The sequence below is a fragment of the Corvus hawaiiensis genome, chromosome 3 (assembly GCF_020740725.1).
Source record: "Corvus hawaiiensis isolate bCorHaw1 chromosome 3, bCorHaw1.pri.cur, whole genome shotgun sequence".
Taxonomy (NCBI): domain Eukaryota; kingdom Metazoa; phylum Chordata; class Aves; order Passeriformes; family Corvidae; genus Corvus; species Corvus hawaiiensis.
This window is the reverse complement of record NC_063215.1, coordinates 105,882,625-105,908,813: the sequence shown is the minus strand read 5'-3', so window position 1 is coordinate 105,908,813 and position 26,189 is coordinate 105,882,625. Positions and strand designations below refer to the sequence as shown.

The window sequence follows — 26,189 nt, the reverse complement described above, 5'->3', positions numbered from 1 at the left end:
AAGGCTTTTGGAACAATCTCTTTCCACCCGTGACCTGGAAGATATTCTGACAAGAATGAAGAAGAAAGTAAGTGCTTGGTAGGAGAAATGTCTCCTTTGTGCAAGTATTGCCACTGCTGATATGAGATCAAACAGACCTAATCTTATCTCATTCCTTTCCTGCCAAATCATTTTGCTCCTGGGAATGAACTGTTGATCTGTAGCCTGTTCATCTGCAGAGCACAAAGGAATTGATAATATTAGGGGAAAAGTGGGGTATTGGATATTTTGAATATTGGCCACAAACAGGGAAGGGAAAGAGGAGAAAATGTGTTTACATTTAAGCATAACCCCCCACCCCACTATCCCTACTCTGCCCCCAGTGACGCAATTAAGTGAGAACAGTGCTTCTGGAGATAACAGAGTCTTTACAAAAGACACAGGAAGCAGTAGTGCCAAGAAAATTTCCAAATATTCAAAAGATGTCCCAGTCAATCCCAATTCCTACAATTACTATCTGTCTTCTGGGAATACTGCCTTGCTGTCATGCCCTGTGCAGCTGGAAGAAGCTTGGTGAATTCAGCAGCATCCAGAGGAAAATCATTTGTTTGCCTGGGGTATTTTTTTATTCTTTTTACCTACGTTATAGAAGGGAGTGTGGCTTTGTGCAGCACCAGGGAGAGTGAGTGTGGAACCAAATCAACTTCCAACACAATGGGCCAACCTCCAAAGAGTCCAAATTTTTCTGCAGCTTCCTTTAAGAGCATTAGTTCCCTACCAGTTTGCATTATTCCCATTTATGCTCAAGAGGAATGCATTTGGGATTTTAGACTGCTGCTCAGTATGGTAGCAGCCATAACCTGCCTTGGGCTATTGAAAACAAAGAGTTGGCATCACTGAACCTCTGGCCTGTTTCCTTCTGTAAGTTCGGAAAGGTTTGCCCAAGCCTTGGTAGCAGTGATCCTGGTTATATGTTGTGTTTTAAACAGGTAATTTCCTATTTTACATTCTAAAGATCCATGGGGTTTCTTTATGCCTTTGTAGGGGATGGAAACGCAGAAGGATGAACACCCATCTGTCGAGAAGCCTGTGAAGAAGAGGAGCGATGGCTCGAAGAAGCCCCAGGCCACATTGCCTTCTAGTAAACGGTACTGAGCACTTTAGTTAGATGTGACAAAGCACGTGGCAAGCTTTACATGTCTCTTCCTCAGGAAAATCTTTCTGGTGGAGATGACCTGTGCCAGAGATTGTTTCCTTTCCCTACAAATGCTCTATCATAAAAAATGTCTCCTTCTGCATTACGCTGAACACAACTTCTCTGGAAGGGTTTCCACAAAAAATGGGCGACAAAAAGACACCCATTGGTTGCAGCTCAGAAGATCCAGTGCAGTGGCAAGGACAGTGCTGTGGAGGCTGTGAGAGGGCCATGTCTCCGCTGCCTCACTTGGGACAAGTAAATTCAAGCAGGGTTTTTTTCCTCTGAGAGCAGTCTTTTTCAGATGGGTGTTTTGATGAGAAGTCCCAGTCTAGAAGCAAGATGCTGTTCCCCAAAATAGCACTTCCCATGCATGTGGTTTGGCCTTCCTGAGTCATGGTTTTCTTACCCTCAGACAGTACCAAGATGAGTAGTAAGTAGCAAGCCAGTTCCTGAGCAACTTTGGTCAACAGGTGTCTCAATGTGGACGTTTTGTCTTGACATTCCTGTCCTTCATACTGTTTGCTTGATGGACAGCATGTTTGGTTTATTTCCCCCTGTGCTGCAATCAGCATTTGAGACAGGAATTTGGTCCTTGCTGTCTCTTCCTGCCAGTGGGAGAGCTACTTGTACCTGTTGTCCTCTGATAACAGAGGGGATTTATTTAGCTCTGTCATGCTCAGCGCTGGCAGGAGAGTGACCACATGCCTCAGTAGCGTAGTCAGGATCTTCCCATGCTCAAGAGAGTTGTTCCCAGTGGGTTTGTTAAGCTGTGGATCTAGTCTCTAGGGAAGCAATCATGTGAGCGTAGTGCTGGGATGTCTGGCTTCTGTTTTTATCCCTCTTACGGATTTTCTGGATCCTTCAGATATGCCCCTATCCATCTGTTCAGATGCATCTGAGCTACTTTTCCAGATTGTCATGCCTGCTGTAGAGACACTTCTCCAGAGGGATGAGTTTCCTTATTATAAGACGCACACCTCCCTCATGATGAGGCATTTAAACATGGAAGTAGCGTCTCTCTTTCCTCACAAAGCAGTGCGACATGTGTACCTGGGAAGCCGTCTGGAGAGAAGTGAGATGCATCTCATCCTTGGTTTTCCTGAGTAAGCACTGGTGAGAATGTTGCTTGCAGATTGTCTCCTGTAATGATTGTGTAGTGGGTTTGGTTTGTAACCAGGCAGAAACACCAATTTAGTGTAGTGGTTTGGTCCAAAATACTCATTACTATTTACCTTCTGTGAGATAAGAATTAGGAGAAACGCAAAGCAGTCACCAAACTTGAAAGAATAGAAAGAAGTTTATTAACAGACCTAAAAGAAGAAAAAAAAAGTCATACCACGCCTTCAGAACACTTCTCCTCCCCCCTGCCTTTCTCCCTTCTTGCAGTGATAATGTAAAAAGACAGCCCTTGAGATGTTCAGTCTGTTTACCACTTCCATAATAACCTTGTTCAGTCCATTTAGGAAGAGGAGTCTCTTGCCCATGCTATGAAAACATTATCGCAAGGAGCCAGCCACCCGGGTTGGTTCTCTGCTTGCATGTGAGTCCCTTCCCCCGTCTTGCAGCTTTTCCCACAACTGCTTTCGAGGGTCCACTCTTGAATTGCTGGGGTAAAATTTTAAGGTTGAGCCGTTCAGAAACAAAAGTTCTCTTCACCCATCTCTGGGAGTATTTCATTTCTAAGAATAGAGGCCCTTCTCCTTCCCTGGAAGCAAAGGGTCTTCCTCATCTTCCTCTTTAGAACTATCTCTGGGAGCATCTCTAGGACCTGAGGTTTTCTCCTTTTCCATTTGGAGCAAAAGTCCTCATCACTTCCATCTCTCCCTGTTCAAACTTCTCATGAAATTACAGCTGCGTCAGCATCTGCTTATCTCAGCGCAGGTGCTTTTGCTCACAAGTACAAGTTGAATGCTCCACCCCCCATGCCTTCATGAAATTACAGCAGGTACTCTGATCTATCATAGCTTCACAACAGAATTTCAGCTTTAAGCATCTCCTCTTTCACTTCCCTCTGGTTTTCAGCTCTTCATAGCGCTAAAAGGGTTAATCTCACCTAGGCCTTGCAGCTGGAATGTGGCTTATCGCTGTTGGTCACATGACCTCTGCCAGACAGCCGTGCAGCTTTAGCTGAATCTTGGCAGCTCTGGAGAGGGGGAGCCGAGCCGCTCCGGCTGCCCACAGCCCTGCTGTGGGGGGGGTTCCGTGGGTGGAACAGGGCCCGTCGGCTCCAGGATGGCCGTGGCCCGACCCGGCCTGGCCTGAGCAGGGCCTGGGCCGGGCCCGCTGGCCCCCACACGGGGCCCGCAGCCACCTGTCCCAGCACCGGAAACAAGACAGAGAGAGTCTGCCTCGGGGTTTCCTGTTCTTAAGTGTGGATCACAGAGGCGGTCACAACTTTAAGTGGCTTAAAGAATTGTCCATATTCAAAGTGGCCAGCTGATAGGTTCTGTCAGGTCACAGAAGGAGCTGTAAGCACTCCTTTGCAAGAACATCACTTCCGGGACTATGCTTGCTAACCCATGACAGATTGTCATGAGGTCTCCCGTTGTTTTTCAGATAAGGATTTTCTAGCTTGAAATCACATCATTAGGAAACCTCCCCAAGATGTTCTGCTCACAATTAACTGAAGGTATGATCACCAACAGGTCCGCATTTGGTTTTATTTTCCAGGGTGAAGTCTACCTCTGATGGACGCCTCCTACGCCGCCCAAAAGCCCAGGTCACGTTACCTCCGGCTGTGGAAGAAACGGAGTCGCTCCAGAAGCTGTACAATCTCCTGGAAGCCAAGGAGTTTAAGACACGGATGGAAGGAGTGGCACTCCTCCTAGACCTGTGCAAAAGCCGCCCCCAGCTCGTCTCCACTAACACTGTCCAAGTATGTAGGGTGTCTTCATTGTTCCTTTCCTTTAGCTCCTTTCCCAAGCCTGTAGCAGGAAAGTTAATTCAGTGTGTCTTGGCACTACATCCTGGCTGTGTGGGACAGGCTGCTGCCTCTTACCCTGAAATATTTAATTCAGGTCCACGCTTCAGGACAAGTTCTTTCAGTCCAGATGTATTTGGCTGGCAGGTGCCTATTGATGCTGTTCATCAGATGAGGACAGAGTTTTCTGCTGGTGTAACTTCTGCTGTCTCCTACTCCCACTTGGGTTAAGTGAAGGGAATCCAGCCACTGAAAGCGTGGCAATTATTCTCCAGACAAAAAAATGGGTTTGGATGGGGAAGAGAAGTATCAGGCTGGGCAGGTTTAAACCAAGTTTTTTTAAAAGGATACTTCTGTAAACTCCGACTTGTCTTGCACAGGCACAACTCTGGTTACTCGTTTCCATCGGCATCCCTAGTCCTCTTGGTAAAGATGGTGCTCACCCTTCTTGGGGGGGTCTTTTTTCTCTTTGGAAAAGGAGGGAAATGGCTAGGGACAGATCTCTTCCTTCTCCTCCCAGTAGCTGCTTTTTCCCTTTGTCCAGAAAATGGTGCCTGATAATGTGGCTGTCAAGGGACTGAACCTGCTCTAATGAGAGCGGTCCAGCACATTAAATTTCAGAAGTCTACCTGCTGGGTAGACAATTGGTCTGGATCCTGGAAGAGTTGATCAGAGCCCTGCACTTCTCCAGACACAGGTTCTGAGACAGATGGAACAAAACCTGGATCTCCTCCAGCCATAGTTTTGGCAAAATCGTAACTGCCCTCAGAACTTGAGACAACTGCGTAGAAAAAGGGGCATTGTAAATATCTGGTTCCATACTTCGAAAGCAAAGATACCGTTTTGCATCAATAAATGGGATGAATTTAATGACTGAAATGTGGAGAGAAACACCATAGGAACTATTCTGTCCCCACCCAAAGCTCTTCAAAATATATGAAAATCTTTCAACCAGCATGAGATTGCGCAACCATTCCAGTGAGCGGCCCACAGGAAAACAGGGAAATTGTGCAAGCAAGTGCTGACCTGACAGGAAGGATCACTTTCATCTTTTACATTGCTGAGTGCTCACTTCTGCGTCCCTTCCTCAAACAAGGACATTTTAATCCAGCTTTCATGTTGTTTGTTCTCTTCACAGATTTTTGATTATTTTGTCCCGAGACTTGGTGATACGCACAAGAAAGTGAAGCAGAAGGCGCTGGACGTGCTGGCTGAAATCGTAGGCATCCTGAAAGATGGCTTAAACCCGGTGATCATCTGTCTGGTTGAAGGAATAACAAACAACCTAAACTCAAAGGACCCCGGGGTTTATGCCGCAGCTGTGAAAGCACTGGAAGAATCCATGGCTCACTTAGGTAAGGCTGAGCCCTGGCATGGACTCTCCTCAAGTGTGTCTCTGCCTCTGCGAGTCAAGAGAACGCTGAGTGCCTTGACAGCTGTTGTTGTCTGTGGAAACCTCCAGCTGACATCCACCAGAAGCTGTGCAGGTGCAGTCCTTACGCACCAGTCCCCCACCAGGCTTGAATGTGCATCAGCATTTCCCAAAAGTCCCAGGAGCCCTTGGCTCTGTGCTGCTTGTCTGAAGAGGAAGTGCTGGACTACAGCTTTGCTGGAATTCAGGGCCAAAGGGATTTTTGGAGTTTGCCTGGGCCCCAGTTGACTTCCCAAATGAATAGCTTTGCTGTTGGCATGAAGGGACAGCGGCGCATCAGAACCTCTGCAGAGCAGCCTCCTGGAAGGCTCCACATCATAGGCATTAGCTTCATTAGGACAGCAGGATCAGTTCTTTACTGCATGCTTGCATGAAGATCATTTGGGACCTCCTTTTTGTATCTCATGCAGGAAAGGAGCTCTTAATAATACCCTGCTACTGAAACCCACACTGGGGTGTAGCTCTGTAGTGGTTCCCAATGAAGCAGATTGCCTGCTTTGTCACTGCCAGCCCTGGTGACCCTGTGAGGGACCAAACTTCATCCCACACACGTTCTGTCTCCAGGAAAAGCTTGCCTTGGCTTATTAGAGTGGTAGGACTCGAGGCTTGCAGGCCAATGCAGGCAACAGTAAATTCAAACATGACCCCCAAAACCGCGACAGATAGGCACAAGGAAAACCAAAATACATACGCCGGTCAAGTATTGGGAAATCAGTTCATTTTCCAGTCTCTCTGCCAAGATCTGATTTCACAGATGTTACAGAAACCCACAGGCTACTGAGGCACTGAGCACTAATAGCTCTTGTATGAGTAACTTGGAGTCTTGTCCCTAGATCCACACAGGTAACCTGACAATTTAAAAACAGCTTATCCTTCAGGTGGGAACGGAGGTGTGCATTTTGGAGCCTTCTCACCCTTTTCCATAGGGGAGAGAGAAGATCACCTCTGCAAAGCTCTGGGATGCAAAACCTTTTCACTGCTTACGTGTGATTGAAGTCTTGAGGTCCCTGATGTGAAATGTTTAACATAGCTCCTGGTACAGCAGACAACTTTGGATTTAAAAAGTGACAGGAGAGCTTTTCTTTTGGAATTTAAAATCCTCCCAAGTAGGCTGGAAGGAAAGAAGAAAAGGATTCAAAAATCGGCAGGAATTTCCTTTCTTTTACAAAATGTAGTTGCCCCTGCCCTTTCCCTCCCCACTGTCCTTTCTCTTATGACCTCAGAAGAGAGAGCAGAAATGTGTGTTTCCCTTGTAGATAAAGTATCCCTGATGAAAGAGTTCAGCCACCGCAGGAGTGAACTGAAGGGCCAAGCTCTGCTGGTTGTCACGGAGCATCTCTCAGGTATGGCCTCCCCTTCTAAGGCAAGAGGTCTTCCGAGGCAGAATTTACAGGGAACGCCAGTGAATAGACACTAGAGTGGCTCCTCCAAATCAGGAGGTGCTGAGCTTGTCCCTCCTGCCCAATACCCATGGAAGGTGTATTGGGCAGGTTTTCCCTGGCTGCTGCAGAGGTGTGCAGCATCTGAGATGGGGGCGGCACTCGGCCTCGGGGCTGAGCTCTCACTGGGGCATCTCAGAAGCTGCCTCCAGGAAAGAGAGGGGCTAAAAATTCCCAAGCTGGCTCCTCTCTTGGAAGCTCAGGGACAGCTCTGATCCTTTAGGGAAAATGGTGGCAAATGCTGTTTCAGGGGATCGGTTTGTTTTGTCCTCACAGAATTCTTGCTTTGCTCTTGGAAAGTTTTGAGGCGGAAGCCTGCAGTGCCTGGGGGTCACAGCTTAGGTCAAAACTCAGCACACATGTTAGATGCACGGATTTTGTGCAAGGCAGCCTTTGGGGGCAGAGGGGCAGAAGCAGAGTGCTGAGGCTCCCTGCCTGTGCTGTGGAAGTGCCATTGGACTGAGCATTTCAGGGTGTGCAGTCAGGGTCTTCCTATGTCAGCGCTGCCCAAAATGCTCCAAATGCAGCTGATAATTGATTGCTCAGAGGAGCTTGCTATGTCAGCAATAGCCAAGGGATGGAAAAATGATAACCTCAATATATACTAGAGAAGACAGTGTATAGCCTTGCTTTATTTATAGCCTTGCTTTAGCGGGGTCTAAATCCACTGCTAATTAAGCCAGGTCACAAAAACGGAGTCATCCTTTTTATTAGAAATCTCTCAATTTCCTCTCTAAAGTGCCTTTCAAACCTTCAGCAGTGGGTTTAGACAACTTCTAAATGGAAATAAACAGCAATTTGACATTTTGGTCATTCATCATGCCAGAAACAGATTGTGGAATGATTTAGTAAAGCTGTGAAGTCTGCCACAGGTACAAGGCTCGGATCTGGAGAAATTAGTCCTGAGGGCTTGGTGGTTCTGTTTTGGGGATGTTCAGCTGCTTTGCCCATTTCTGGATCATGGGGCTCTCACTGTTATTTCACTGATCTTAGCCAGAGAGACTCCCAAAATCACAACTAGAGGTAGATCCTTGTTTGCATTAAGGCTGGTGGTTAAGAAGTTTGTGTCTCTCTTCCGGCAGCGCTTGTGGCATGGGTTTATCCCAGGAGCCCCGAAGTCGTCCAGCGCTACGCCCTGCCCGTGCTCTGGTCCTTCCTGGGGAACAAGGCGCTGCCTGTCCGAAGCGCCAATGTCCGCACTGTGGTCACCAAGCTTGCCTGCGCCCTCTACAAGGTGATGGGCGCCAAGCTGAGGAAGCATGCTGCCAGCCAGCCTCCGCATGTGCGGGAAAACCTCTCCGACATTTTGGGCTGGTGAAGGCTCGATGACCTGCAGGAAGATGACAAAGTGCTGAGTTGGACACCTCCGGACGTGACTTCTTAGCTGTGCCAAAAAGGACAGAATGCAAAGGAAGGGTGTGCACCTGCCCCCGCTCTCTCCACCCCCCTTCCTAGTCGTGGCATGGGGTGCCTGAAGCAACTTCCAATTGAGGACAAGGTGAAGGCTGAGCATGGCTCAGCCTCACAAAGAGGTAAGGCGGGAGCTGGGCCGCTCTCTGGCGGGAGGAAGGCTCTTGTGCCAGCCTAGAGAGCCTGGGCACATTGCCAGGGAACAGTTCTGCCCTGCATGTGCCCCCTGCACTGAGCTGTGCTGCTCCCAGTGCCCCGTGGAGCTGTAGGGCTGCTCAGCTGTGGGGCCGGGAGAGGAGCAGGAGGGTGCGTGTGCAGCTGAGCCATTCCTGGAAAGCACAGGCCTCTGGGCTCCCTGCTGTCCCAGGGCAGCCCAGAGGCCAGGCTGTTCCTGTGCTGGCTCTGTGCAAGTGGGTCAGGGTGTCTCCCTGGCCTGCCTCAAGTGGCTGCTGGCAGGAGCATGTTTCCCTGTGCAGCTCTTTAGAAGTTTCCAGGGAATCTCTCACATGAAATACTGTAGCTTCTGATGCTTTATGTTGGCATTGTGGCCTCTGTTATATTTTGTGTTTCCATTTTGCAGGACTGACTGGCTACACTCTTGCGAAGAAGTTTACCGTGGAATCTCCCTCTATGCTCCTTCCCTCCAAGCCATTGCCTCCCATCCAGAAGAGCTCTCCTTCTTCTAACACAAACAAAATAAGGAGCAGAGAGCAGGAGAATGGGAAAAATGTCACCGGCAATGATGATGACAGGAGAAAAAAGCAGGAGCTGAGTTCAGAGAGAAAAGGACATATGGTAAGGACACCAACCTAAGTCCTGTCTGGTGGATTTCCAGTTTATGTGCTGTAGGCAGAGCTCGGAGACCTTTTGCTGTGGTGTGAGGCCAGGGAAGCAGCTGAGCAAAGGGAGAACTCAGCAGGACACTGCACTTCAGGCTGTCTTTGCAGTGGGTGTGTAGTGCAGGCTTCATGTCCTCAGCGGGTATCAATAGCAGGGGAGGTCTTTGAATGGTTTCTGGCTCTCTTGTGGCTCCTGCTCTGTCTTATGGCTGAGAAAACACCAACAGGCAGTCAGAGCAGCTGAAGTTGGCCAATCTTGTGAACCAATCCTTCTACATTTAGTAAACTACGGGTATGTGTGAACCATCTCTGTGTCTTGGTGCTGTTTTCTGTCAGCTGTGTCCGGTTTGGATGGAGAAAGGTGTTTGCTGGAACAGGCAGTCCTGCAAAGTCAGTTCCAGGTTGTGTCAGCTTTTGAGTTGTACAGCCATGCCCTTGTGCCCAGTTGTCTCTGATGCTATTTCTAGACTTCATCAGCTTCTGGGCAGCTTTATGCATTCTGGCATGGCTTTGTCCAGAGGGAAGGGATAGCAGGTGGCCATGGGGAGAGCAGCCCAGAGCCCACCCCCACGATTGCCTTTGCAGCAGGGCCAGGACCTGCAGTTGTTTTGGGTTTGCCGTGGGGTGCAGGAGGAGGCAGATGAACAACAGCTTTGGTAAACAGAATGTCCAACCCAAAGCTTGTGTACTTGATTCCAGCCTTGCTGAGAAAGGGCCCAGCGTATCCCTGAGAGGAACTGATCCTTCCACTGAAGTTTGAACAGGGCCTGATTTGGCTCTTTAGCTGTGCCAGGGACAATGGGATACTAAGGAAGGGTGTGCATCTGCCCCCGCTGCCTCCACCCCGCTTGCTGGACATGGCATGGGGGCCCTGGAGCAACTTGGGCAGGCAGAGGCCTTCCAGAGAGCAGCAGGGCAGGGAGCTCAGCAGAACTTCCTAAATGCCAGTGAGCCTGAGATGATGGATGTGTGGGAGCTGGAGAGCACCGAGCACGCCCAGAACTCAGCAGCATCGGGGCTCAAAGGCTGCTGGGGAACTGTACGAGGGAAGGGAAGCAGCAGCAGAAATGAGGGGCTTGAGAAAAGCAGGTTTGGACATCCTGCAGGATGGCTTTGTGGGGACTTGGCTGGAGATCCGCACTGGCTGTTAGGTGCTTTAGGGACAGGGAGAGAATAGGGATCCAAGGCCATTCCCATACGATCCAAAAGGCCAGTGGAAGCAGTGGCACCGCAGAACATCTTGGTGCCAAACATGTGGATGCCATCTGGGAATGTAGCCACATTTCCAGAGAAGTGAGCACAGGGATAGCGGTGGCAAATGTGGGACATGATCTCTCCCTCACCACTTCCCTTTCCATTCCCTGTCCTAGACCAAGCTGCTCCATTGACATCTCTGCCAGGTCTCAGCTAAGAGCATGGCTAAATGTCTTCAGGCATGAATGGGGGCAAGGCTGGATGCTTGATCTGAGGAGTACTGTGTTCTACTCTTTGCAGGCTTCCTTGCTGTGTTCCAGTGGTGGGGATATGAAGAAGGGATCATTGGGACCACCTTTGATCCCCCCAATACGCAAGGCAGTGAGTCCCCCTGTGAGCAGTGCGGCAGCGTCTGTCCCAAGCTCTCCGCAGCTGGATTTCCAGGAGTCCCAGGAGATGAGGTAAGCCAAGGTGTCTGCTGCTCCAGTGTGCTGTTCCCCTCGCACTTCCCGTCTCATGAGGTTATTTTCCACAGTCATCTCTCCCTTGTATTTAGGCAAACCTCAGTGTATTCCCCATTTTGCCCATCTGTGGTAATCCAGCACAATGGCAAAGCCAACACCATATGCCCTAAGAGCAGAGGTGGTTGTGGGGAAGAGGAGGCAGGGCTTAAGAGCACCTCAGAACAGGTCCTCTGCTGGACTTGGCTACTGATTCCCTCTGTGGTGTTTGTGCTGTCATTTGGGAACTGGATTGCATGGATGTGGATACTGCGGTTCTTTGAATACTGTGATCCTTGCCTGTCAACTTCTGCAGCCATGAGGATATGTCAGGGCAAATATTGGCTACTGAGGAGGTGTCTGCAAATTCAGGTGCTGCTCCTGTAAATGTCAGGTGTGACTTCTCTGTGCCTGGGCCTCCACCGTGAAACCAGAGCCCAGATAAAACTTGGGGTACAGATGTATAATCTGATCGAAGTTTAGTATTTCGATCTGGGCTTAAGATCAAAGAGGGCAAGGTGCTAGAGAAGAGTTATAGGACTGTACCTGATGCAAAGACATTGGCTTGGATACATGTGTGAGAAAATGTAGCTGTCAAGCTTATCCTAGTGACAAGGATAAAGCAGGCGTCCCAGAAGTATCATTCCAATTGAAAAGCGTCCGTAGGGCTTTTAAAGTGCAATCGGAATATCCTTACCTAGCAGCTGAGTTGGAAAAGGCCTTTTTGTCCTTGAAAGAGCAAGGAGGTGTACTGTCATTCTCAGGAGAGAGCAGTGCTATGGCCCCATGTAGCCCGAGACTGTCACCAGTGTAAGGCATGAGCAGGCAAAGTCAAGCTTGGGCAGGAGAACAAAAGTAGCTGCCCTCCATACAGACTTGTGTCTCAGCTCAGCAGCTCTTGCTGCTTCACAGAGGCTGTAGGAGCCACTTGGCTCCAAAAGGAGAGAACTGGGCAGGTCTGATGCAAGTTGAAGAATGACTGCTGTGTTTCAGCCGGAGCTTGGCAAGCTCTGTGGGACTCCAGCACCTGAAAGCTTAAGGACAATTCCTCAGCTTTGCATCGTGTTGGGTTTATGTATTGCATTTCCTCCTTCATCAGGGGGACCATGCTAAGAAGGTTTGCCTCCTTTGATGCTACACACATTCCATGCCCTTCTCTTTCTACCTCCTCATATATTCTTTTGTCCTCCCTTTTCTCAAGGCCAAGATCCAGCAGCCGAAGCAAAGAGAAGAACTCTGAACATGCAAGTAGGTACAGGGCATGTCTGTCCTAAAATGACCATTGGAATGCTGACCCAGGGGTGGCATTGTGGCAGTTTGGTTGAAAACCATCCTGGTTTAAATGTCTTCAAATTCCTTTCAATTCCCTGATGGGCTCAGTGGATTCTCCCAGAGCTTGGTCACTGGGAGTATGCTCCGGTGGTGCAGTGAAAATTACTCCAGGAGCTGCACTGGTACCTTGGGGCTCGGGAAATGCGCCACAGGAAAAGAAAACATTCCTCTCCATCCTGCACATGCCTTTCATCTCCCTGCACCCTTTCTAAGGTCATAATTAGTAGAGAAAAAAAGACATTTAGCATGAAAGGAGAAATGTTCCCACTCCTTCCTCCTGCCTTTGAAGGAAGAAGGAGAACACCTTCCCTTGGGGCAGTTTCTGCGCTGAACCCTTTGAGATCTGAAGGAGATTCATGGACATTGCCTGGTTTTGCACGGGAAGAAATAGGGAAACCTCCTTAGACAGAAAGGCCTTGTGAATGTTCCCGTTAAGGGGAAGGAGACTTCCAAATGGATGCAGCCTATGCAGGATCAGAGTTTGTCATCCTCTGACAGCACAAGCCTAAAGCCACCTATGGCAGGTTCACGATGTCAAATCTCTTCCCCGACTCTCTCTGCCCGTGTCAGTATTGCAGGCTGAGGCTGGGGGAGGAGATGCCTTCTGCCTTGTCCCCCCTCCCTGCCTTGCCTGATCCCTGACAAGAAGAGTTGTGCCAGGTCAAATGAGGTGTCTGATGCATGTGTGTCAGCCCCTGCTTTCAAGTTCAAAGCCTCAATGCCAGGGTTGTTGTTCCTTTGCCATCTCTGGGCATGGAATGATAGGAGAGATGAGATTTGAAGAAACAATTTTGCTGATGCAGAAAAACGATTTATCATTGATGGAGGCCTGTACAGAATGATTAGTTCTCTGAGTTTCAAAAGCTCCGTTGGAGAGCATTTCAGATTAACCTGCACCATGCCATTTCCATTAAGAAAATTTTGAATTGTCAGGATTAGCGAAGATCAGAAATGTTTTGAGGCAGGTCATGTTTATGTTGGGTTTGGGTGTCTCTGCAGGAAGGAAAGCAGGGAATAAACTCCTGGAGCAACAAAGCAGAGAAAGCTGGGACGTTTGCATGAACAATGTGTTCCCTACAGATATGGGCTGCTTGAATAGTGGGGACATCTATATTTGATTGCAAATCTTCTTTTGCTTCTAACACGTGGTGCCATTGTTTGTGTCCCAGCACTGCCTTTGTTGTAAAGAGAAATAAAAACCACCAAGAAAACCCAACCCAGAACTGAGGGGGAGTTACAGAAACAAAGGCCTTGAAAACTGGCTTGAGAAAGCAATTACTTCCTAGGTGGAATTGTCAAATTCTAGAGACCCCTGTGGGTTGCCAACTGTTTGGAAGGAAAGGGATCCCCAAGTAGTGGATGAGCCATGAGCAGCACAGAAGCAAAGTAGTGGAATCTCTCTCTCCCTTCCTGCCAGCTCCATACAGTTCAGAGCAATTATAGTGATGCTAGTTTCATGAAAAATAAAAACAAAGTGATCTTCTCAATAATAAATAACCCCTCGAGTGCCTCACCCATTAGTTGTGGTGATTGTAAAGGTGGGAGTTCAACTAACTCACTTCTTCCCTTGTACCTGATCTACAGCTTCTTCTGAGTCTACAACAAAAACCCAGAGGAAGAAGGGAAAGAGTTCATGGTGTGTGATAGGACCTGGGATGCCTCTGTTCCCAAGGGAACTGGCTGAACTTTTCGGCTTGAAGACTGACGTGCGGAAGCCCGGCCTTGGCAGTGCAGGTCTCCGCTCGCAGCCTGCTCAGGGGGCCTTGGCCCAGGAGCCCCGGCAGGGGCAGCTGAGCAGCGCTGCCCCCGGGGTCACTGCCAGGGAGCACAAGGTGAAGGCTGAGCATGGCTCAGCCTCACAAAGAGGTAAGGCGGGAGCTGGGCCGCTCTCTGGCGGGAGGAAGGCTCTTGTGCCAGCCTAGAGAGCCTGGGCACATTGCCAGGGAACAGTTCTGCCCTGCATGTGCCCCCTGCACTGAGCTGTGCTGCTCCCAGTGCCCCGTGGAGCTGTAGGGCTGCTCAGCTGTGGGGCCGGGAGAGGAGCAGGAGGGTGCGTGTGCAGCTGAGCCATTCCTGGAAAGCACAGGCCTCTGGGCTCCCTGCTGTCCCAGGGCAGCCCAGAGGCCAGGCTGCTCCTGTGCTGGCTCTGTGCAAGTGGGTCAGGGTGTCTCCCTGGCCTGCCTCAAGTGGCTGCTGGCAGGAGAGTGTTTCCCTGTGCAGCTCTTTAGAAGTTTCCAGGTGGTCTGTCCCATTAAATACGTAGCTTCCGATGCTTTAGGTTTGCATTGCGGCCTCTGTTATATTTTGTGTCTCCACTTTGCAGGCGTGACTGGCTACAGTCTTATCAAGAAGTTTTCCTTGGACATTTCCTATGTTCCCTAACCGACAAAGCCCTTGCCTCCTGTCCAGAAGAGCTCTCTTTCCTCGAGCTCAGGAAGAAGGTGCTGCCTGTCCGAAGAATGTTTGAAGATTTGGATTTATACGTTAGGCTTTGTAGTTACAGATGTACATATGTTCTGACATGTAGATGTAGTTTGAATAAATGTGTTGTCATTTTATCTTTTAAATTTTGAAACTAGATTTTCAACAGTATATATTTTATTTTGATTGGTTTTGTTTGTTTTAAATAAAATAATTTTTAAAAAAAACAAGCCGAGAATGTGAGACCTGCTAGCCTAGAGGTTGTCAGAGTGCAGCTGACTCAACGTGCCACTGTCTCACGGTATTCTTTCCTCACAGCGCCTCTCCTCTTCCTCTTTTGCCATGTTTTCTTCATGTCATTTGTGCTGCTGTTTGTTATTTAGCATTACAATGGGGCCACCTATTACCATGTTTGGGGGACAATGGACCCAGAAGATCCTGTGTAGTCTCCAGTTTTCTGCCTCGATCTATTCTGTGCTCACAAAAGGCCTGAGCAAAGCAACAAAGAGAATGTGCCCAAATCCCAAAGCTTTGCTCCTTTGCAATGTCAGACGGATCTGGCTCAGAGGTGTCTTCAATCACAATTCCATAGGTAAGAAGAGGACGTGTATTTCACTGGGAAAAGAGGCACTGCTTTGGAAAAGGCATCTGTATGTATATTTACCCAGGACAGCAGTCCAACGGCGTTGTTTGCAACTTGTTTGCAGAAGGATGAGCGGACTGTGAGGTTATTGAACAGGTGACAAGGGTTCCTCAAATCTGTACCCTAGCCTGGGTGCCATTCAGCCCAGAGTTATGGGGTAATGGCGTAGTACATCCCACACATATTCTGCCTCCAAGAAAAGCTTGGCTTGGCTTAATCGAGTGAAATAAATAGAAGAGCAATGAAATGGACATTTAAACTCGTCACTTTAGAGTGATTCTCCTGCTTTCCAATGTCAGCCCTGTACCTCATGCTCCCAAGGCTTGTTACGAACGAGTGTTTGAGATTGCTTAAAAATTCACTGTCAAGGTTATCAGTAAAACCAGATTGAATATGTCCTAGGTTACAGTGTAAGATGCAACCAAGAGTATGTATTCTATTGTCACCTTCACAAGCTGTTAAAACAGATGGGGCTGTGTTTGTTATCTCCTACCATGACTCATCCTTGATAAATCCCTCTGGGGGCTATCTCTGTTTAATGGGCAATCAATGACCCACCCCATGACTCACAGAATTACATCAGCCCATTGGGAGATGCTCCACCCAGGGGGAGGAGCCAAGCATTCCCACCTGGATATAATCAGGTAGGATTGAAGCACAAGCAGCTCTTCTCTACTGGATTCCCAGAGGATAAGAGCTACTACTGGACCCTCTTCTGAAAACCAGAGTCTTCTACAGGATCACTGCTTCAATAGGACCACTTCATCTGGGCTCCTACCACCACCCTGACTAACAGGGTGTCAGGTTGTATCCTGACTCTGTCAGTGTTCTTGTACTATTGCAATTATTTTAATTTTCCTATTAAATTACAGTTCTGTCTTGTGATCTCTCACTGGTTTGTTTTCAAACTAGTACAGAATGTTAAGTAACAGCTCAACAAAATTTGTTGGCAACATTCACACTATTACTTACTAGTCCTTTAAGGCACAACAAGGAAAAAAAGCAACAAACAAAATGCAGTCAATCAAACTAGACATGAACTGAGAACTCTCTCTCTCTGTGTGTGTGTTTAGACGGGTTTGACAAAGGGAGAGAAAGGACAAGGATGAAAAGGAATGTGGCCTAAAAGCTTAACAGCACTCAAGCTTAACAGTAGTTAAACTGGAGCCGTGAGGAGTGGGGGTATTGGCCCAGGATCCATTGTTGATCGACGATCCTTGAGCTCGCTGGCTCTGAGAGGCCCCACTGGAGGTTGCCAGTGGCAGCCGCTGTGGTCCAGGAGAGCTTCCAGGGCTTCCTTTTGGACCGCTGTTTATGGGCCACAAGACAGTGGGCTTCAGTCATAAAATGCTTCATCATGGCCGCACTTTGGGTCAGCACCCTGTCTTTGGAAGTGCGAGAAGAAGGATGTTATGGCCTTCAGGCAAGAAAAGTAGTTTCCAAGACTGTTCATAGAAAACCCCAGGAGCTGGTTAGACAGCACAAGTTCCTGGGAGCACTCAGTGTTTTGGGCAAGCTCAAGAGGAGCTGAGTCCAGGGGCTGTTCATCAAGGCTGGGGCCTAACAAGCATTTCTGAGATCACAGTGTGGCCTGACAAGGCCAGGGAAGATTCACCACCACAGTGTGAAGCATGAAGTTTTGATGTGGAGTGAAAAGCCGCTGCATGAAGTTTTGATGTGGAGTAAAAAGCCATGGCCCAGTGGAAGCCCGGGGCAGTTTCCTCAGGCCTGCGGGAGAATCCCACTGCAGATCCTTGTGCCACTGATTCCATCTCTCCCCACCTTTCTCAGTTCTTGGTGGCAAGGTCACTTAGGTTAGACACACAGCTCCCAAGAAGTGCTCCTGTATTTCTCTATACAATGAATTAAAGTGAGATTACACATCCCAAATCTGTGTTTTCTTTCTGGCAATCTGACTGATTGCAGGAATTTCTGGAACATCAAACTTGCTTCCTCAAATATTTCCTGTGCATGGTAATGAGCACAGAGGAAAGATTTAATGTTAAAAGCTTTGCCCAGGCAATGCTCTTTTGACAAGTTCCCTCCTTAGCTCTCCTTGGGAAGATCTGAAAGGTTCAATTGATGCCATGAAGATTTTTGCCTTTTCTTTTATACCCCGTTATACTTTTTTACAGCTTCTGTATTCCTAGTGCTTTTTGCCTACATTCTTGGACTTGTTTGTCAAGCTAAGAGACTAAACATTTTAGAAGCTTCGTAGCTAGGGATCAGTGTGCCCCAGACCCCAAGGTCCTCTCCAGAACACATTCTGTAAACCAAGATAGAACCATCCAGGGGAAGGTTCCTTGGGGAGGGGGGCTCACTTGAGCCTCTCATTGGGGAATCTTTGATAGATATGCTAATTAGTAAAACCTATAATGTTATACCCAATGTTGAGAGGGGAGACACAGAGAGATAGACTCGGCAGGGTGCATCTTGATGCCTATGACCTGGACGTGTACACCTAAGGATCCTTAAAATAAATACCAAGGTAAAATCCCTTTTCCCCTTCTAACCGTGCATGACTCTTGATTTTAAGACCAAGAAAAGGCATCACAATGACCCCAGCAAAAGCTCCTGCAATGGCTGCCCGCCAGCAGAGCAGGGCTGTCAGCTGTGAACCAAGTGTTGCCACAGGCAGCAGCTTACCCAGGGCAGCAAATCAGGAGCTAGGAAGGAGCTGATCTGAAGGCCAAACCTCCTTAGCTCCTTCCAAGAGCACTGCAACAATTCCTCATTCCAAGGAGGTGCAGTGCTGGACACCAGAGCTCTGTGTGAGGACTGGACACAAGTTTGCTCCCACCGAGTGCTGTGATGGTTTCTGCAGGAGCTCTGGGCTCCTGTGCCTGCCGGACACCATGAGGAGAGAAGGAGCCGAGTACACTGACACACCTTTGCCTCGAGCATAGCCTGGCCTTGACCAAACACACTGAAAGGTTTCCCCTTTGGCCCATGTCTCGAAACGTCCGGTCAGCTGTTTGACGACTCCAGTTGGTTTGGTGTAAAAGAACTTCCCTCAGAAATACTAGTGTCTTGGGGTAACTTTATGATGTGTATCCCATATTGCTGCCCTATGCCCAGAAATTAATTTTTGTGCCTTTTTATGCCTTTAAACTGAGCCTGAGAGGGGGAAGGGAAAACTGAGCAAAACTTTTTCAAAGCAGTTTGCAGCTTGTTCAAGGTCACACACAGATAGTGACATTTTCTCCAGCTGCGGCAGGGGAGGGAGGAGGCACCTGGCTTGCGGCTGCCCGGTCAGCTTTTGGCCAGTTGTTCAGTTTCTTTTTCTCCAGAGAGAGACTGAGAGTTGAACTTTTTTTCCTTCCCAGGAATTTCAGATTTTCTCCCTTTTCTACTGCACTGCTTCAATTATCAGAGCATAGTGGGAGGACTTTCCATCAAGCACAGAGGGCCTGGCCCTGGGCCAAGTCCCAGCTCCAAGGAGACCAAAGGGAGGACTCTTAACACTTTGCCAGGTTTTTTCTCCACAGCGAGAGATTTTTATTAGTTAGCATTATTTTCCTTTTCCCGTGTGTTTGTTAAAGAAATCGTTTTTATCTCTTTCACTTTCCTTTGAGGAAAATTTATTTTTTCCCAAACCTGGTGGGGGAGGGGTGGTGATGGTCCTTCTCTCAGGGGATATATTTCTAAATTTGGCCAAACCGGTACAACTAGGTTTGTCTTCCTCCATGCCTTCCTCTCAGCAGCCTTGGGGATGTTCCTATGTGAAGCCATCTGTCTCAGTTTGAGAAAACTTAGGGCAGTCTGGAATAAGTTGTCTCCTCTAAACTGTTCCAACAATCCCTTTCCAGCAATAGGAAATGAATACTAATAGATGAAAGTGGAAAAAACCCAACATTTTATTAACAAACAGAATGCCCACAAGGCAAGGAAAAATAAGTAAGTAACTTGTAGATATCAAACTGTCAGACCTCACCGTCCTCCCACTGGAACAAAGACCCAAAATGCCAGAGGAAAACCCGCCCAGGACAAGCGTTACAAGATGGCGCTGGCTTCTCTCTCGGGAAAAACAGGAGCTATCACGGAGTAGTTCTAGCAGCAGATGAAAGCTCGGTGGCTCGCCCAGCGTCAACTTCCACCCCACGGCAGAGCTCCGCAGAACGGTCATGGCAGGTGAGGCGGCTGGGCTGGTGCCCCTCGGGGTCTTTTCTCCCCGGCGTGGCTCAGCTCACAGACTCTTGGGCTGGGAGCGGGGCCACTCCACTTCTGCAGGCACGATGTCCCCGGTCTTGGACAAACAGTTTTCTCCTAGGAGAGCCCTGCATACTGTTCCACACATCTTTCCTAAAGGCCCAAACCAACTCCAGACACTGTACCTACAGCAGGTTTCCACAAAGGGCTGCAGAAATCCAGGACAGCTGCAAGTGAGTGTCGGAAGGATTTTATCCGGGTCTTGACAACAGAAATCTTAATAATCTGAAGGAATTTCATTCAGATGTAGCATAGGATCTGAGTTTTTTCTATTGATATGTTTCATGATGACGAACAAGCCGGTACAAGGCTGACATGTGAAAGCATGAGCATGTCCTCCAAAGTGACCAGATTAATTGTCCATTTTATTATTCTTCTGGTTTTTCCCCTCATATAAGCCAAGGCAAGCTTTTCCTGGAGACAGAACATGTGTGGGATGAACTGTGGTCCCTCACAGGGTCACAGGGCTGGCAGTGACAAAGCAGGCAATCTGCTTCATTGGGAACCACTACAGAGCTACACCCCAGTGTGGGTTTCAGTAGCAGGGTATTATTAAGAGCTCCTTTCCTGCATGAGGTACAAAAAGGAGGTCCCTGACGATCATCTTGCAGCCATGCAGTAAAGAACTGATCCTGCTCCCCTAATTAAGCTTTGGCTGTGGCAATGACACTCTTCCCACTCATCTTTTTACACAGACACTTCAGGTTTTCCCCACACTCTTGCAATACTGGCAGTCGCTGTTTCCTATTTACTGTTCTTCCCCAGAGAGTGATGGTATAGCTGCAGCTTGGAAACAAAATGCCCTGAGATCTGGGGATCTTGAAGGATCCTAATTAAATGTTAATCTGGGTAGCTACCCAGATCTGCACTTACCAGTATTCTGAGGCACCAGCAGGAGGATCATGCATCATTCCCGTTTGTTGGTGTTCCTGTTTCTGGTGTGCAAGAGCAATGACTTAGCGGAGAGACAGAAATGCCCCTATTCAAACAGTGGGTGTGCAAGTAGACATGAAGTTTCACTGCCTTTTCTAGGATATTTTAGAAAGATCTAAGAGAATATTGCAGGAGGGAGCAGGTGCCTAATTTTGTCTCCAGAGGAATCCCCAAAGGACACATCCACTCTGCTGGTGATGGCAACCCCATAAGCTCACGGACTAGTTTTCCCTGACGCATGCCAGCCTTCCCAGGCTTTACTAGTCCGGGATTTGACCCATAGCTAAGCAAACACACGCAGCCACGTGACACAGAGTTTTTCCTCCAGAAAACCTAAGTAACACATTCACATGCATTTTCTTCTCTAACATCCAAGCCTGGAAACCATGAAGACTTTGGTGTCAAAAGGTTACAGTTTGCACAGGGCTCAGAAGTGTTTTTCCCTAAGGCAGAGCAAATTGACATGTGAGGTTTAAAAGCTTCAAATGACTATGAAAGGCAACTGAGAAATAAATTCTGGAAAGGCAGCATTGTCAGTGATCATGCAGCCCACCAAGAGCTGGAGCTGAACCCAGAATTGCTTCTTCCAGCTAGGCAGGAATTCAATATGCTGGCAAGCACTGGTCCATGGTACCAAATGATCCCATACCCGTGGGCTGAATGGCACCCAGGCTAGGGTACAGATTTGAGGAACCCTTGTCACCTGTTCAATAACCTCACAGTCCGCTCATCCTTCTGCAAACAAGTTGCAAACAACGCCGTTGGACTGCTGTCCTGGGTAAATATACATACAGATGCCTTTTCCAAAGCAGTGCCTCTTTTCCCAGTGAAATACACGTCCTCTTCTTACCTATGGAATTGTGATTGAAGACACCTCTGAGCCAGATCCGTCTGACATTGCAAAGGAGCAAAGCTTTGGGATTTGGGCACATTCTCTTTGTTGCTTTGCTCAGGCCTTTTGTGAGCACAGAATAGATTGAGGCAGAAAACTGGAGACTACACAGGATCTTCTGGGTCCATTGTCCCCCAAACATGGTAATAGGTGGCCCCATTGTAATGCTAAATAACAAACAGCAGCACAAATGACATGAAGAAAACATGGCAAAAGAGGAAGAGGAGAGGCGCTGTGAGGAAAGAATACCGTGAGACAGTGGCACGTTGAGTCAGCTGCACTCTGACAACCTCTAGGCTAGCAGGTCTCACATTCTCGGCTTGTTTTTTTTAAAAATTATTTTATTTAAAACAAACAAAACCAATCAAAATAAAATATATACTGTTGAAAATCTAGTTTCAAAATTTAAAAGATAAAATGACAACACATTTATTCAAACTACATCTACATGTCAGAACATATGTACATCTGTAACTACAAAGCCTAACGTATAAATCCAAATCTTCAAACATTCTTCGGACAGGCAGCACCTTCTTCCTGAGCTCGAGGAAAGAGAGCTCTTCTGGACAGGAGGCAAGGGCTTTGTCGGTTAGGGAACATAGGAAATGTCCAAGGAAAACTTCTTGATAAGACTGTAGCCAGTCACGCCTGCAAAGTGGAGACACAAAATATAACAGAGGCCGCAATGCAAACCTAAAGCATCGGAAGCTACGTATTTAATGGGACAGACCACCTGGAAACTTCTAAAGAGCTGCACAGGGAAACACTCTCCTGCCAGCAGCCACTTGAGGCAGACCAGGGAGACACCCTGACCCACTTGCACAGAGCCAGCACAGGAACAGCCTGGCCTCTGGGCTGCCCTGGGACAGCAGGGAGCCCAGAGGCCTGTGCTTTCCAGGAATGGCTCAGCTGCACACGCACCCTCCTGCTCCTCTCCCGGCCCCACAGCTGAGCAGCCCTACAGCTCCACGGGGCACTGGGAGCAGCACAGCTCAGTGCAGGGGGCACATGCAGGGCAGAACTGTTCCCTGGCAATGTGCCCAGGCTCTCTAGGCTGGCACAAGAGCCTTCCTCCCGCCAGAGAGCGGCCCAGCTCCCGCCTTACCTCTTTGTGAGGCTGAGCCATGCTCAGCCTTCACCTTGTGCTCCCTGGCAGTGACCCCGGGGGCAGCGCTGCTCAGCTGCCCCTGCCGGGGCTCCTGGGCCAAGGCCCCCTGAGCAGGCTGCGAGCGGAGACCTGCACTGCCAAGCCTGGGGGTCTGCACAGCATCCTTGCAGCCAGCCAGGGGCGGGAGGGCACCAGGGTGGGGAGGCCGCACAGGGCCCTCCTTAGGCATGGTCTCCATCCACTTCTTCCTTGAGGTTTTGTCTACTGAAGAAGCTGTAGATCAGGTACAAGGGAAGAAGTGAGTTAGTTGAACTCCCACCTTTACAATCACCACAACTAATGGGTGAGGCACTCGAGGGGTTATTTATTATTGAGAAGATCACTTTGTTTTTATTTTTCATGAAACTAGCATCACTATAATTGCTCTGAACTGTATGGAGCTGGCAGGAAGGGAGAGAGAGATTCCACTACTTTGCTTCTGTGCTGCTCATGGCTCATCCACTACTTGGGGATCCCTTTCCTTCCAAACAGTTGGCAACCCACAGGGGTCTCTAGAATTTGACAATTCCACCTAGGAAGTAATTGCTTTCCCAAGCAAGTTTTCAAGGCCTTTGTTTCTGTAACTCCCCCTCAGTTCTGGGTTGGGTTTTCTTGGTGGTTTTTATTTCTCTTTACAACAAAGGCAGTGCTGGGACACAAACAATGGCACCCCATGTTAGAAGCTGCAGAAGCTTTGCACTCCCCATGAGATGTCCCCAATACTCAAGTAGCCTGTATCTGTAGGGAACAAATGGGTCATCCAAATATCCCACTTTTGCTCTAATTCATGGTTCCAGGGATTTATTGCCTGCTTTCTTCTCTGCAAAGAAACTGAAACCCAACACAAACATGACCTGCCTCAAAACATTTCTGATCATGGCAGTTCCTGACAATTCAAAATTTTCCCAATGGAAGTGGCATGGGGCAGATCATAAAACGAAGACCTGTCTTAAATCTGGATTTTTTTCCCCCTGTAGAAAGGCCAGGTCAATATTAAAAGAGATAGCTCATTTCTACTCCAAAATTAATCCAGAAATGCCACCTTACTTAGTCAGCAATATTTCTCCACAGATGCATTCAGCATTCCAGCTGCATATCAGCAATTAAGGAATCATTCCAAAGGGGCCGTGCCCAGGATTTGGCAGAACTAACCCTGAGGCAAGGGACCAGTGGATCTGATCCCTTTTTCTGCATCAGCAAAATTGTTTCTTCAAATCTCATCTCTCCTATCATTCCATGCCCAGAGATGGCAAAGGAACAACAACGCTGGCATTGAGGCTTTGAACTTGAAAGCAGGGACTGACACACATGCACCAGACACCTCATTTGGTCTGGCACAACTCTTCTTGTCAGGGATCAGGCAAGGCAGGGAGGGGGGACAAGGCAGAAGGCATCTCCTCCCCCAGCCTCAGCCTGCAATACTGACACGGGCAGAGAGAGTCGGGGAAGAGATTTGCCATCGTGAACCTGCCATAGGTGGCTTTAGGCTTGTGCTGTCAGAGGATGACAAACTCTGATCCTGCATAGGCTGCATCCATTTGGAAGTCTCCTTCCCCTTAACTGGAACATTCACAAGGCCTTTCTGTCTAAGGAGGTTTCCCTATTTCTTCCTGTGCAAAACCAGGCAATGTCCATGAATCTCCTTCAGATCTCAAAGGGTTCAGCACAGGAACTGCCCCAAGGGAAGGTGTTCTCCTTCTTCCTTCAAAGGCAGGAGGAAGGAGTGGGAACATTTCTCCTTTCATGCTAAATGTCTTTTTTTCTCTACTAATTATGACCTTAGAAAGGGTGCAGGGAGATGAAAGGCATGTGCAGGATGGAGAGGAATGTTTTCTTTTCCTGTGGCGCATTTCCCGAGCCCCAAGGTACCAGTGCAGCTCCTGGAGTAATTTTCACTGCACCACCGGAGCACACTCCCAGTGACCAGGCTCTGGGAGAGCCCATCAAGGAATTGAAAGGAATTTGAAGACATTTAAACCAAGATGGTTTTCAACCAAACTGCCACAATGCCACCCCTGGGTCAGCATTCCAATGGTCATTTTAGGACAGACATGCCCTGTACCTACTTGCATGTTCAGAGTTCTTCTCTTTGCTTCTTCCGCTGGATCTTGGCCTTGAGAAAAGGGAGGACAAAAGAACATATGAGCAGGTAGAAAGAGAAGGGCATGGAATGTGTGTAGCATCAAAGGAGGCAAACCTTCTTAGCATGGTCCCCCTGATGAAGGAGGAAATGCAACACATAAACCCAGCACGATGCAAAGCTGAGGAATTGTCCTTAAGCTTTCAGGTGCTGGAGTCCCACAGAGCTTGCCAAGCTCCGGCTGAAACACAGCAGTCATTCTTCAACTTGCATCAGACCTGCCCAGTTCTCTCCTTTTGCAGCCAAGTGGCTCCTACAGCCTCTGTGAAGCAGCAAGAGCTGCTGAGCTGAGACACAAGTCTGTATGGAGGGCAGCTACTTTTGTTCTCCTGCCCAAGCTTGACTTTGCCTGCTCATGCCTTACATTGGTGACAGTCTCGGGCTACATGGCGTCATAGCACTGCTCTCTCCTGAGAATGACAGTACACCTCCTTGCTCTTTCAAGGACAAAAAGGCCTTTTCCAACTCAGCTGCCAGGTAAGGATATTCCGATTGCACTTTAAAAGCCCTACGGACGCTTTTCAATTGGAATGATACTTCTGGGACTCCTGCTTTATCCTTGTCACTAGGATAAGCTTGACAGCTACATTTTCTCACACATGTATCCAAGCCAATATCTTTGCATCAGGTACAGTCCTATAACTCTTCTCTAGCACCTTGCCCTCTTTGATCTTAAGCCCAGATCGAAATACTAAACATCGATCAGATGATACATCTGTACCCCAAGTTTTATCTGGGCTCTGGTTTCACGGTGGAGGCCCAGGCACAGAGAAGTCACACCTGACATTTACAGGAGCAGCACCTGAATTTGCAGACACCTCCTCAGTAGCCAATATTTGCCCTGACATATCCTCATGGCTGCAGAAGTTGACAGGCAAGGATCACAGTATTCAAAGAACCGCAGTATCCACATCCATGCAATCCAGTTCCCAAATGACAGCACAAACACCACAGAGGGAATCAGTAGCCAAGTCCAGCAGAGGACCTGTTCTGAGGTGCTCTTAAGCCCTGCCTCCTCTTCCCCACAACCACCTCTGCTCTTAGGGCATATGGTGTTGGCTTTGCCATTGTGCTGGATCACCACAGATGGGCAAAATGGGGAATACACTGAGGTTTGCCTAAATACAAGGGAGAGATGACTGTGGAAAATAACCTCATGAGACGGGAAGAGCGAGGGGAACAGCACACTGGAGCAGCAGAAACCTTGGCTTACCTCATCTCCTGGGACTCCTGGAAATCCAGCTGCGGAGAGCTTGGGACAGACGCTGCCGCACTGCTCACAGGGGGACTCACTGCCTTGCGTATTGGGGGGATCAAAGGTGGTCCCAATGACCCCTTCTTCATATCCCCACCTCTGGAACACAGCAAGGAAGCCTGCAAAGAGTAGAACACAGTACTCCTCAGATCAAGCATCCAGCCTTGCCCCCATTCATGCCTGAAGACATTTAGCCATGCTCTTAGCTGAGACCTGGCAGAGATGTCAATGGAGCAGCTTGGTCTAGGACAGGGAATGGAAAGGGAAGTGGTGAGGGAGAGGCCATGTCCCACATTTGCCATCGCT

General features: G+C 48.5%; 2 protein-coding genes across 2 annotated transcripts; both read left to right on the top strand.

The window, feature by feature from the left end:
• Positions 1 to 35: 35 nt before the first annotated feature.
• On the top strand, positions 36 to 6,376 carry LOC125322364 (TOG array regulator of axonemal microtubules protein 2-like). Its single transcript, XM_048296017.1, has 5 exons — positions 36 to 67; positions 1,024 to 1,127; positions 3,848 to 4,052; positions 5,236 to 5,452; positions 6,363 to 6,376. The coding sequence occupies exons 1-5, from the start codon at positions 56 to 58 to the stop codon at positions 6,374 to 6,376; spliced, it is 552 nt and encodes a 183-aa protein (XP_048151974.1). The 5' UTR covers positions 36 to 55.
• Positions 6,377 to 6,788: 412 nt separating this feature from the next.
• LOC125323597 (TOG array regulator of axonemal microtubules protein 2-like) lies at positions 6,789 to 8,434 on the top strand. Its single transcript, XM_048298720.1, has 2 exons — positions 6,789 to 6,872; positions 8,051 to 8,434. Exons 1-2 carry the CDS (start codon positions 6,800 to 6,802, stop codon positions 8,284 to 8,286), a joined length of 309 nt encoding a protein of 102 aa, XP_048154677.1. The 5' UTR covers positions 6,789 to 6,799; the 3' UTR covers positions 8,287 to 8,434.
• Positions 8,435 to 26,189: the final 17,755 nt, after the last annotated feature.

Bases quoted from the DNA above. Each gene is read 5' to 3' on its own strand.
- LOC125322364 (XM_048296017.1), top strand. The intron at 1,128-3,847 runs GTACTGAGCACT...TTTATTTTCCAG, and splicing joins ACATTGCCTTCTAGTAAACG to GGTGAAGTCTACCTCTGATG. The intron at 4,053-5,235 runs GTATGTAGGGTG...TTCTCTTCACAG, and splicing joins TCTCCACTAACACTGTCCAA to ATTTTTGATTATTTTGTCCC.
- LOC125323597 (XM_048298720.1), top strand. From the start codon at position 6,800: ATGAAAGAGTTCAGCCACCGCAGGAGTGAACTGAAGGGCCAAGCTCTG. The intron at 6,873-8,050 runs GTATGGCCTCCC...CTCTTCCGGCAG, and splicing joins TGTCACGGAGCATCTCTCAG to CGCTTGTGGCATGGGTTTAT.